At 34.6% G+C, this 14,319-nt stretch overlaps 1 protein-coding gene across 1 annotated transcript in view; it reads left to right on the plus strand.

Moving 5' to 3' along the window:
* The window catches only part of LOC145987118 (sodium-coupled monocarboxylate transporter 1-like), a 163,637-nt gene that overhangs the window by 130,865 nt on the left and 18,453 nt on the right, over positions 1–14,319 (plus strand). The window contains exons 11-12 of the mRNA XM_083121603.1: positions 1,916–2,099; positions 13,575–13,661. Of these exons, the coding sequence (XP_082977729.1) occupies positions 1,916–2,099; positions 13,575–13,661 (271 nt within the window). The remainder of the gene's footprint in view (positions 1–1,915; positions 2,100–13,574; positions 13,662–14,319) is intronic.

Here is a 14,319-nt window from a genome sequence, read left to right on the forward strand (position 1 = left end):
TATTGTGAATACCCTCCCAGTGTAAATGTAATTATTAATAAAATAAGTTCAATGTCTGGACATTGCATACACAAAAGAGCAATAAGAATCAACCATTTCAATCTTGACTGATTGCCTGAGAAGTTAAAGGCAGTTGTACATTCTGTGTGTAGGCTTCATTCCCATTAGAGGATTTTTTTTTCATAATTTTTTCATCTTGCTGCATTGCTAAAGATTATTGATCAAAATTTAGCTAAAGGCAATACATGAGATTGTAATAACAAAGTGATTTGATATCTGAAAGTTATAATTTTACAATTGATAACTCAAAAGTAAAATCACGCCTAGTTTTCTGAATGTTGAGATTTTTCATTCCTTTTTTTCACGATGATGGGGATGAGTTATCCTCAAAGTGTCAATATCCATTTGCAATCTTTTATTTGTTTTGTTTTGTGTTTTGTTCCAGTTTCTGGGTTTATTGTGTGCAAGACTATGATACGTTGAAGTTTTATTAAATGAGTTATTATTAGATTTGGTACTATGTTGTTGTATTATTCTTATTATTAATAACTCAGCGGCGAACGATGACACTCAGCGAAGTACACAGACTCCTCTCAGGTACAGGGATAGTGTTAGGCAAAGACAATGCTTCACAGCACAGAGGAATAATACCACATTATTGCAGTAGACAAAATGAATGGATTTATTCTTTATTTATTGCGATAATAATGCAAACAGGCTTAGTACAAAGGGGAGGATTTTGCTTTGATGATGACTTGACTCAACCAAAACGCATAAACTCAATGCGTGGCTATCGGCATGCCTATGGTTTCATAGGTTTAGCTTGTGCCCCGAAGTACCACAACAAGTGATATGCAATAATAACTGAGCCAATGTTTGCTCTTTAGCCTTTTATTCCAAATTAATCCTTAGGTTAGCTTTATTTCTTAAGGTAGAATGATTGCAGTATTGTGCATAGCATCAATGCATGGCCATCGGCATACCTGTGGTCACATAGGCTTAGTTTGTGACCCGAAGTACCATACCAAGATGTATGCACAATACCAAGGTGTTATTTTTAAGTTAAAAATCTTCGAGGAGCTGTGGTGAATGTGTGTTATTTCTTATGCGATATCCTCGCTTTTATACTATTACAAGAACACAGATTCAAGTAAAGCTGAAACACTTACTATCTACAAAATGATGCTACCAACAAAACTGATATCTACACATGTTTAGAAATACAAATTGACACAGTGCACTTTCGCAAATATAAAGATACATTGAACTACTCATAATACAGCATGAAATACAATAAATATTAAACAAAAGATATACATTACAAACAAGGTGAATATTACATATAATAACATGAAAATTACGCTTTCTTTCACAAAAGAAATATATTAGTGACATATTTTAAAGTTGTGACATCACAAAAATATGGATCATATCAACTATGATCAGCTTTAATGTTTAATGAGCCTTTTCTTTTCCTTACATAAATTATCATGTACGGAATATTTCTCCATGCCAAAAATATATATTTTTGATTAGATGTTGTAATAGTATTGTACTTATGATTCTGAAATAAGATATTATGATGCACGTAACCTTAATAATAATAACCTTCTTATTCGTTGTTGATGATAAAGTGGCTAATGAACATGGTCTTTAAAAACAATTAAAATAAATATCTACCTGGGAATTAATTTAAAAAAGTACATAATTTTTAAAATCTTAAGAACTATAACAAGAATTCTTGACATGAGTTACAAGTTATAATAATATTAGATCAGTCAATACAGCTCATCATATTTGTTGATATCATCTCTAAAATGTTGCAATATCTGTAGTTTATGCAAAATTAAACAAAAAGGTTACACATAAAATCACCCCTAATTTGTTTGTGTGAAATTAATCTTTTCTTCTAAAGCACTGTATCTACAGGCCTAAACTCATTGTCTGCCATCACACTGGAGGATTTTGTTAAAGGCTCATGTGGAAAGAAGTTGACAGACTCGAGGGCTGCATTAGTGTCACGAGTCCTTGCAGTAACATATGGACTCTTCTGCTTTGCCCTTGTCTTCGCAGTGGAACATCTGGGAGGTGTGCTTCAGGTCAGTATTCTTTCTTTAAGCCAAAGAGTCATTGCATGTTACATAATAGTAATTTTTATTTGTTTATTTAACCCCTTCCCTGCAGCAAGGTTGAAGGGAAGTACGACAAAAAAATCATCTGTCTGTATATAGATGCAACCGCAAATTCATGTCATGGTAAATAATGCAAGAACTAACTAAAAAGGACTTGCCACAAAATGAAGCTAAGGAAAACAATCTAAGAGACTCTGCCGCAAATAAACATTCCACATTAGGTAAGGTCAAAGGTAAGGTTCCCCCTGCATACAGCAAATGTGCCATGAAGGCACATTTAGGGTATGTGAGGGTAGGGTCTCACACCCCCACTACATATTCTCGATCTTGGCCATTTTGTAGGTGATGTGATCAGCACCATGCTCCAGTTGCCTTTACCTTCCAGGGTTGCCCCAGATACATATTGATTTGAGGCTGGGTGACCCCCAGAGCCATTTTATGCAGGGACTAGGGCGGTAAAATTCCAACCTCAGAACACCCACCCCAGGGAGTCTCCCACATGACAGTCTGACACCCAACCAATTAGACCACCATGGCTCTAATTCTGTTTTGCAAAAAAATATATTTCAGGAACTGAGAATCATCAACAATGGATTTTTCGATTGTCAATAGCCCACATAGACTAATAATAGCACAATAAAAGTGTTGTCTCTAAAAATGACTTCCTGCAATACGAAAACGAATACCGTCTATATATAGATGCTGTGCAAAAAAGCCCCAATTATGGAGAGTGTATATATAGCTCCACCGCAGGGAATGGGTTAATATTGCTTTTCTATCACTTTAGTCAATAGCAATGAGCATGGTGTTGCGCATTACTTATTGCATACTGATAATGTCATCCCCTGGATTCAATACCCAGTGGAGATACATAGTAATAAACTCTCACTTTAAACTGTAAGTCAAGTCCAAATTAACCTTTCTGTGTATAAAGTGAACTTAAAAACAAAGTCAAATAAACAAAAACACACACAAGTTTGGGGCTCAAATGGAGAACTTTCAAAAGTGAAATTTTGAATCTATTACTCCATGCTTTCCAATGAAGGTGACATAATTACTTAAAGAGAATTTGCTGATATTTTTCCTTTAAAGTACCAATCCAGTTCACAATAGAAAAATTGTATCTTGATGGTGAATGTACCATCTGCACCATATGAAGACTATTTGATAATTTCCATGAAAATTGTGCCAGGTTATAATTCCAGGGTGTTTTGTTTGCTAGTGTCCCTTCATCAGCTTCATCATATTATGTGTATCTCTCATCTTCTATATCATAATTAGCCAAGAGTGGCAGAAAAACAATGCTGAATAACAAAAATCAAATCCATGAAAATAGGAATGTTGAGAAATGAATCATGTATGAAAATGGACATATTTGCAGTGATATGGATCACATGCTACCATGCTTGTTTGCAGTTTTTCCAATATCTTTGAAAATCAGTTTTTACCAATGTTATCAGACATTTTTATGTAAGTTTTTAAATGCTTTTTGTATTTTTAAACTAAGGATGAACTAATAAGAATGTGGAACCAATACAGATTATGTAGTGATGTAAAATTTACCAATGATAATGTTGGGTGCTGAACGCTAGAACAAATTAAATCCCGCTCTATTCAGCAGCTACAGAGTTCTATTTGGTGCATTACCTATAGTGTCAAGTGTGACTGCAGCAGCTCAGACTAAAAAAATCTCAGTGTAGTGTCAGCTTTGTGGTTCCTGTGGCATATTATTGAAGCAAAAACTCCAACACTGCCATTGTGGGCTCCTGGAAAATGCAGAGGCAGCAGCAGCAGCACTAAGGTAGTCAAATCCTTGCTGGCAATGCAGGTAAGAACAGCTTTATGCAACAGATATGTGACGAGGTAAAGCGAGCATTGCAAAAACCTGAATTTGTTGAAAGTATTTGTTGACTCAATAATTGAATATGCAACAAAAATCGTAGTGCAAAGACTTGAAGAATTGCTTAAATTCAACAGTGACATGGTCCAAAACCTACACAAGGAGATCCGTAGCAAGGATGATGATGATACAGAAGCTGTATGAAAACATTTATGAGCTGGAACAAAACTAGTGATGTAACAGTGTCTGAAACTTTAGGATCCCTGAGAAAAAAAGACGAGTACATGGAAAATATTGCACTTTCACTTTTTTTAGAACAATTGGGCCTAAAATTAAAGGAAAAAAGTATTTGTTACTTGCACCGTGTTGGGACAAAAATTCCGAGGAACAACTAGTTCACAAGTTATTGATCACAGTCGGCAGTGGTCAGAAAAAGAAAGCAAATTGAAGAACTCTGGCATTGAAATCAGGAAGGACTACAAGTGCTACATCAAGCCATCCAAAAGTTCAATTCCAATTATGTATAAACACAGGATGGAAATATTGTGATCATTTTGGATGACAAAATAAACAATATCACGAGAGGTACAGCATCAGGAACTCTAGAATGGGAATGAGGATTCAAAATTCAGTGCACAGGCTGTTAATTGTCCTACCTTGAACTACATTATATTAATAAAAATAAATATACATAGACAGACATATCCCAGACATAGACTGGGACAGCAATGTTTTATGTGATACTTAATCTGTGACAAAGAATAAATAAATAAAAATAAATAAATATATAAACTAGAATAATTATGAAAGAAGTAAGTCAGATAAGTGCTTGCCTTTATATATTGTTTGCATTTTTGGTCAGGAAATGTCCCCAAGACTACATGTTTTGATTTGCTACAGGGAGGAGGGTAGGGGTGGGGAGGGAAGGAAAAACAGTCATACCTTTATCTTTCAAGAATGGGTGAAATCGCTAAATCTACTAGAATAATCAACTCATCTGAAACATTGCTAGATTTAATAATTGTTGACAACCCCAATATTGTGACTTCTTTCAAAATCCGGAGCCCAATCTGGATTTCAGAACATTGCTTGATGAGTATGCTACTACATTGTGTAAAAGCAAGGGATAAAGCCAAGTATGTTAAGTATCATGTTTTAAAGAAATTTTGATATAAACATTTCAGTCATGGTGCTGCAAATATCAATTAGATCGAAACTGTAAAATTTTGGAAAATCAACTCTAAAATAGAAATTTTCTTTTATTGTAAAATACAATAAGATAAATTCAAAGAATGTGTGGAATAACCTGAAAACAATCACTTTTGATCCAAATCTCTCCTGGTCAGTACATACTACAGCCCAGTGCATAAAAGCACTAACAATAATGAGATCATGCTGTAGAAGAAGCTACATTTTTACTAGAGAAATGAAATTATATCTCAATGAAACATTAATATATATTTGTTTTTGATTATCGTGATGTATTGTGCGGCACAGATTTACAACATAAAACATTGAACAGAATACAAAAAAAAAAAAAACATAATTCCTGCATTTGTTATGTTCTTTTGATCAGGAAAAATTAGCATATTTTACCATTGCTCAATGCATACAAAATTTTTAACATGTCTAGGTGGCATCTTCTGCATCAATGCTGTTTAGTATATAAGATATTAAAATTACAAACACCTAGCTATCTCCATGAGAAACTGACATTTAGAAACTCAATACATTCGTACAATACGAGAGGTCAGCAAAAATTGACAATCTGCACCATTCTGCTGTCAGTTTCAAATGCTCCTTCTCTCTCTGCTCTGCAAAGCTTTGGAATGCTCTTCCTGATGACATTTTATATGCTACATCACACCAAGAACTTCAAAGAACATGTTCTATTATTTTTATTGCAAAAACAACAACTGAGCATCAGCTCATTCAGCTAAGCAGCAAGATGAGCCAAGTAAAACCCTGTAATTTGTGAATACTTACCTGACACAACAAATACTCTGTATTTCAAATTGTGTATAGTAATTTTAATCTAGTGCAAAATGTGCATGTACATGTGTGTATGTTCATTGTATTCTCTCCTAAAATTTCATTATTCTTTTATTCATGTTAATTCACTTGTTATAAAATTGATTTTAGTGTTATAAATACATGTACTGTAACTATTAATTTCCAGAGTTAGGTCGTAGAGCAGCCTAATCTGAACCTCACTTTGCAGTAAATAAAAAGGCTTTTCTATTCTAATCTATATATTCTAAGATTGATAATCAGTTGTCTGCGATGTGATAATCATTCATTCATCTGCATAATTAATATTTGTAACCGGGTGAGCTCAGTGGAATTTGCTTTAGATGAAATTGTTTTGTGTAGAAATTTAAGAACACATAAAATTTGCCTTTGCATCCTCAATAACAATAACAGTATGACTATATAGTCCAGGGGCATATGTCAATATTTCTATAGTCTGTGGGTTTTTGAATGAAGGGTAATTTTGACTATTGGTAATATGTTGCTAGTGTGGTACACAATAACATACTACAAGGTGTTCTGTCCGCAATTGTGGCAGAAGGCCTGTGTGACATCATAAATCCAAGATGACTACCGCTGTATGCATTAACTACGAAATTCCATCATAACTCCTATAATAGTGGTTTTGGAAATTTTTTTATAAATACATGTTTTGTTCAAAATTGAGCAATTGATTCTTACAGTTTTGTTTCATATCTCGCACTGTTATGGAGATATATCTAGTAAAACTATATTGTGCCCTTTTCTGCAAGGATTCTATGCATACATGTATTTTACACTTTGCTTGACATTCTGGCAAGTAAAGGGGGGAAGTTACTGCCTGTGATATTTTGTTGATGCCTACTATTATGGCGTATTGCCTGTGTGACATCATACATCCAAGATGGCTGCCTCTGCAGACATTAACAAAAAAATTGACCCTATCTCCTTAACTCCTTTAGGAGTAATTTTTACCATTTGTAAGTTTGTTGGGTTTTTACATGAAGGGAATACATGTGTAAGGAGGATGCTTTCACTTAGAGGCATGCAATCATGTATTTCAATGTGTCAGAAACCATACATGACGTCCAAAATCCAAGATGGCCACCTTAGAGGTTCTGCACATGAAACACACTCCATAACCTGATTTAGAGTTTGTTTATCAGATTTTTCCAGAGGCATTTTCTGTTAATAAATAACTAACTAACTAACTCTCTAGCCTTCTTAAACCCGAAGGTTCATGGCTGCAGCAACACAGGCCTTCCATCTGTCCCTATCTTGAGCAAGATCTATATACTCTTTTCCATCCCTACCAATTTCCTTTAGATCCATCTCAACGTTGTCCCTCCATCTTCGTCTTGGCCTTCCTACAGGTCTCTTACCATCAGGTCTCCCAACAAGAATCCTGTGAACTCCTCTTTACTCTCCCATTCGTGCCACATGGCCTGCCCACCTAAGTCTTCTTGATTTAATTATTCTAATAATATCTGGACATGAGTACAAATTATGTAGTTCTAAATTATGTAACCTTCTCCACTCACCTGTCTCCTCATCCCTTTTAGGTCCAAAGATTTTCCTAAGGATCTTATTTTCAAATACTCTCAATTTATGTTCCTCTTTCAATGTAAGGGACCAAGTTTCACACCCATATAATACTACAGGCAAAATTACTGTTTTGTATATTTTAACTTTTAGTTTCTTAGATATTAAACGAGAAGTCAAGAGTTTATGAAGAGAGAAGTAACATGCATTTCCTGAATTAAGCCTACTTTTTATTTCCTCTTTAATATAATTTTCATTTGTTAATATTACTCCTATGTATTTGAATTTGGAAACTGGTTCAAACGAGATGTTATCAATAATTAGATTTTGATTATTACCTAACACTTGGTTTTGGCCTGTAAGCATATATTTAGTTTTCTCTTTGTTAACTTCCAAACCTATCTCTTTAGCAGTTTTGAAAAATATTTTAGCATTATTCTTAATTGTATTCACATCATCCCCCAGTAAGTCTACATCATCTGCATATGCTAACAACTGAGTCACACCATTTAATTTTAGTCCTTCTTTAGTTTCTTTTACCTTCCGAACAGCATATTCTAAGGCAAAATTAAAGAGCAATGGAGATAATGCATCTCCTTGTTTTAACCCATCATGAATTGTAAATTTGTCAGACATATTATTACCCACACGAATTTTACTTTCTGTTTCACTGGTGCATATTTTTATCATACTAACAAGCTTCTTAGGTATTCCAAACTCTACTAATATATTATATAATTTATCTCTTTTGACCGAATCATATGCTTTCTTGAAATCAATGAATAGCTGATGGACATTTTGATTATATTCCCACTTTTTTCAAGTGTCTGTCTGATGTGAAAAATTTGATCTGTAGTTGATCTGTTACGTTTAAATCCACATTGATAATCACCTATAATTTCATTAGCATATGGGGTTAGTCTTGTTAAAATAATGTTAGACAATATTTTGTATGTTGTTGAGAGTAGAGAAATTCCACGGTAATTACTGCAGTTCATTTTATCACCTTTTTTAAACACAGGAACAATTATGGATTCTTTCCACTGTTGAGGGATTTCTTCTTTATTCCATATTAAACAAATTAATTTATGAATTTGACATATTAATGAATTTCCACCATATTTAATTAACTCAGCTGGTATTAAATCAATGCCAGGTGCTTTGTTATTCTTTAGCCTTTTAATAGCATCTTTAACTTCAGTCAAGTTAGGTTCTGGAACTAAAGGTTCTGCTGTGTGGACTTCATTTACTTTTGATTTATCTCCTACATGGACATTTAAAAGGTCATTAAAGTAGTTCTTCCATCTATTTAGAATATCGCTTGGGTCAGCTAGAAAATCACCGTCTTTATCTTTTATCAAGTTTACTTTAGGTTGCCACCACTTTCGAAATTCATTTACACCTTTATATAAATCTCTGATATTTTTATTTTTGCTGTTTGTTTCAATTTCGTTAATTTTGCTTTTCAAGTAATCTCTTTTTTTACTTCTAAACGTGCGGTTAACTTCTCGCTTTATTCTATTATAATTGTTTAGATTTGTATCATCCGAGTTATTTAACCACCTAAGTCTAGCCTGATTTCTTATTTCTATTAGATTATGACATTCATTATCAAACCATGGCTTACTTTTTCTTGGTTTATGGTATCCTATACTTTCTTTAGCTGCTGATTCTATTGCATTACGTATGTGCTCCCAATTCTTATTTACGTCTGTTTCATTTATATTTTCGTCATCATTTAAATCCTGCAAAACATCAAATCTATTTGACAGTTTAATTTGGTAATCTTTCTTAATTCTTTCATCAGCAAACTTTCCTGTATCAAATTTTATAACTTTTAGATTTTGTTGCTTATGATTTATCACTGAGAGTCTTTCTCTTAATTTAGCAATTACTAAATAATGGTCACTGGCACAGTCAGCACCTCTATGTGTACGAACGTCAAATATACTAGTATGCCTTCTCTTATCAATGAGAATATGATCTATCTGATTATGAGTTTTACCATCTGGAGAAGACCAGGTATATTTATGGATATCTTTATGTTTAAAAGTGGTACTTTTCATAATTCTATTAGAATTCTATTCTGTTAATAAATAACAAGTGAAAAATATTATTATAATTTTTAAAACTACAGTAGTGTTCAAAAGTTAAGCATAGCAAAGATATGAGAAAATGTTTTATTAATAAAGTGACAGAACTGCAAAGAACATAGTGAAAATTAATCAAAATGTTATATGTTGTACAATAGAGTAGAATGCATGCAATTAACAATTGTTTTTTAGTGCAAAGACACATTAAAAACATAAGAAAATAGAAGATATTTCCTTGACGAAAAAAGGAGGTTTGTATGGGATGAAGTTGCCCCTAACAGCTGCACAACCTTGCAACGACATAGCATGCTATTTACAAGGTGGTTCAAGAGTTCTACAGGCAGCTGGTTTCATGAAGAAGAGTGCGGACATTTGGAAATATTTTTGTTGGAGGATCGCGAGCTAACTCGTCTCCTTACGACACTACAGGATTTATGTCTGGGGGCCTTGGAGGCCAGTCCATGCGGTGGATTTATTCACCTTCAAGAAAGTCATCCACCAATTTGGTTCGATGCGCACATGTATTATCATCTTTTTATCCTTGAAGTTTAAGTCTGAGCTGACTGCGCCTCTGAAAAGTCTCACATGTTATTGGAGTACTTCGTTTCTGTGCCTTTGCACAGTAAGAGTACCTCCAGCAGAGAAGTGCAGCTCTGTACGTCCATTTAGCATGATGTCTTCCCATACCAGTATTCCATCTCGACCAAACTGATCCCTTTCCACAATATTTTTTTAATAAAATAGTGATCGAGGTTCTCTCCAGATGAATGTGCAACAGGAATCATTTTGCAAATTGAATCTGAATTGATCTGTGAAAGAACACGTTCCTCCGTTTGTTCAGGGTTCAATTTCGATGATGCTGACTCCACTGTAAGCGGACCCTTCTGTGCACTGGATCAAGTGGAATACACACAGAGACCAGCTGTCTTGAGTCTCTGGTACACAGTTCGGTGAGAGAAACTCTAACCCCTGGGGTAGCTACAAGCTTTAAGGACAGCTGTCTTGCAGAAATCGTCTGGTTTCGTCATGCAGTTCAAGCTAGATATTGGTCTTGTTGTGGCGTTGCTACTCGATGACAACCTTGTTCTGGCCTACCATGAACATCTATTGTGTCTTGGAATCTTCGCCAAATCCTGGAAATGACTGTAACACAGTCAACGCTAACGTGACTTCAGTCTGTGTTTGACCTGCTTCCAGACGTCCGATGATTCTTCACTGACGTCTTTCTGCCATGTTCTTACCGTACATTGAAAACTTTACCAAGAGATTGTCCTCCGATCACAATGTTCAATACAGAATGAGGCACTCTTGTTCTCATATATTGTGTTTTGTTTACCTTTCAATCACATGGCTATTTGACACTAGCAGTACTGTCGCTTATGTGCATAACGTGAGTTACACTGCTTGATGATTATTTATGGTGATCGTGCAGGTCTCCCCCTTCAATTTTTTTTACTTTTTGGACACTACCATATTATGGTAAAGGATAAGTGAAGTCTCCTCTCACTTCCTCATTCAACATTCTCTGTAGCCCTAGGCAGTGTCAATATGACAGGAATGATCTTCTTGTCATCCTCATTTCCTCTTTTCCCATCAACAGCCTATGGAGATGCATAGCTTTTAATGCTTTTCTGCTTTCATTTGACACCAATATGTGGAAATAACTCCTTCTGATAAAAAGTGTGATGGGAACTTTGGTTGGAGCAAGATGTGAGCCTTGAACATCCCTTTTCGCAAACAGATACCATTGTAATTTGCTGAACTATTCGATTTTGGTGTCATGCAAAATCCTGACATCTTAAAACTCCTGTCATGATATTCGGGGTGTAAGAGATACCCAAATATCAACCTCACTTCTACGAATTATACCCTGGACTGCATTTTGCAGACTAACATTGCTCTGACGTCTAGTCCCCGATGCCACAATGGTATCGTCATCGCCTTGTAATCAAGGGGTCGCAAGTTCATTACCTGGTGGAGGCACATATAACAATTCAGATCCCACTTTAAATTGTAGGTCCAGTCCCAATTAGCCTTACTGTGCATAAAGTGGACTTAAATAAAACACCAACTCAATCAATCAATCAATCAATGCTCTGGCATCTGGACCCATGGGACTTGAGTTGTATGCTGCCCATATGTGCTTGTGATTGTCCTTTCATCTATTTCATCTTATAATTCGTTTTCATCTTTGAAATTAGCCAAAAGTAGCAGAAACGAGAAGTAAAATAAACCAATTCATTCTTTCATTCTGTCATCTTGTCACATTGAATCCAGGAGAACCAAGATTTGCAAGAGATTCAAGTACATCATCATCTACGCCATCAAATGCATTCAACAACCACTTTCTTGCCTTCTTTGCAAGTACAAACACAAACTGAGATACCATTAATAGAGAGTGTAAACTCTTCCGCCAAAGTGACTCTCACACATTTCACCAGGAGGAGTTATTTCCAAGCATTGGAGTGAAATAAAAGCAGAAAAGAAACATCCAAATCTACCCAGCCCAATAGGCTGTTGAATAGAGATAGAAGAAAATGAGGATAACAGAAAGATCATTCTTGCCATATTCTCACTACCTGGAATTTCAGAGAAGATTACAGTTGACATGTGGTTGCAGAAAGAGGAAAGGTTCATACATATGCCGGGATCAGTTCCTGTGACGTACTGAACTGTGTCTTTGTAGTGCAGATGAAGAAAAGTGTGAAAACAATAGCTTACAGGACAGAGACTCAGATCAGAGTGACTATATTGATGACATGATACTATTTCCCAAATGATTACAACCACTCTCTATCTTGATGACAGGTGAGCTACTTAAATTTCAAAAGACAATGCAGAATTCACAGGCAATTCATTACTCCTTTCCTGTAACATTAATAATAATAGTAATGATAATAATAATTATAATAACTAATATTTTTCACTTGTTATTTATTAACAGGAAATGCCTCTGGAAAAATCTGATAAACAAACTCTAAATCAGGTTATGTAGAGTCTTTCATGTGCAGAACCTCCAAGGCGGTCATCTTGGATTTCGGATATCATATATGGTTTCTGACACATTGCAATACATGATTGCATGCCTCCAAATGAAAGCATCCTTCTTACACATGTCTTCCCTTCGTGTAAAAACCCAACAAACTTACAAATGGTAAAAATTACTCCTAAAGGAGATAGGGTCAATTTTGTTTGTTAATGTCTGCAGAGGCAGCCATCTTGGATGTATGATGTCACACAGGCAATACGCCACAATAGTAGGCATCAACAAAATATCACAGGCAGTAACTTTTCCCATTTATATGCCAGAATGTCAAGCAAAGTGTAAAATACACGTATGCATAGAATCCTTGCAGAAAGGGCACGAAATAGTTTCACTAGATATATCTCCATAACAGTGCGAGATATGAAACAAACTGTAAGAATCAATTGTGTTCCTTTTTCAATTTTTAACAAAACATGTATCTATAAAAAAAAATTCAAAACCACTATTATAGGAGTTATGATGGAATTTCGTAGTTAGTGCATGAAGCAGTAGCCATCTTGAATTTATGATGTCTCACAGGCCTTCTGCCACAATTGCGGGCAAAACACCTCATAGTATGTTATTGTGTACCACGCTAGCAACATATTACCGATAGTCATATATTCCCTTCATTCAAAAATCCACGGTATTACAAATGCCCCTGGACTAATACAGAAATATCAAATCTGTAAAATTATCAAACTTTAACGATGCACTGATATATATCAGTATTGGCTGATGTTTATAGGATATTAATTAACCAACATCATTTCTCATTCTTGCATGTTGTTTACAAACTATTCATGATTGAATAAAGTCTAGCAGATACTGTCTCAGTATTTGAGCTAACAGTCATTATATTCATATTACATTTTAATTTGAAATGAAAGTATCTTCCAGATACATCATACTTCTCGATTTCTATTTTGCAGGCAGCTTTTACTGTAAATGGAGTGGCTTCTGGACCCCTACTAGGTCTTTTCACTTTAGGAATGTTTTTTCCATGGGCAAACACTTATGTAAGTATAAATGGAAAATTTTCATGTAATAGGAAAACATAGAAACAGCCAGGATTTGGAAACTAATAATTATTTTGGCAATGAAATAATTGTTTCAGACTTTTTGGGATTATAATTGAATCAAATATTCATCTTGGAAATCTGTTGTAATAGCTACAGAAATTATATGAAAGTGATAAGTAAACACAATGAGAAGAATGAAGATCACATGCGAAATACTTTACCCTGTAATGAAAGTTGCAATGAAAGAAAACTAACAATAGAATGAAGTTTAAAAAACATTTTTTTTGCAAAATATTACTCATATTTAAGTGCTAATAATCTCACTTCTATTACATGAATGTATCAACCTTTTTATGTTTGCAGTGAGTAATATATTACCTATTATATTTAGGTATATCCAGTGTGTTGTTTCCCCATGAATGTGAAGAATGTGTTTATGCATAATTCATTTTGCAAGACACATGCAGTTTTCAATAATGAAATTCAATGTGTGGAAAATTAGACTTAAAAGAAATACAATCTAATTACAGTACCACCCCCCCTTCCGAGTTACGTAAGTAATGCGTTCCGTAAACCTTTACATAAGTCGAATTTGTTAATTGCCGAAGTGTAACTTCATAAGAAACTGCAATATTTATTATTATTATATGTATTT

The sequence above is a fragment of the Lepisma saccharinum genome, chromosome 4 (genome assembly GCF_977018435.1).
Source record: "Lepisma saccharinum chromosome 4, izLepSacc3.1, whole genome shotgun sequence".
Lineage (NCBI taxonomy): Eukaryota > Metazoa > Arthropoda > Insecta > Zygentoma > Lepismatidae > Lepisma > Lepisma saccharinum.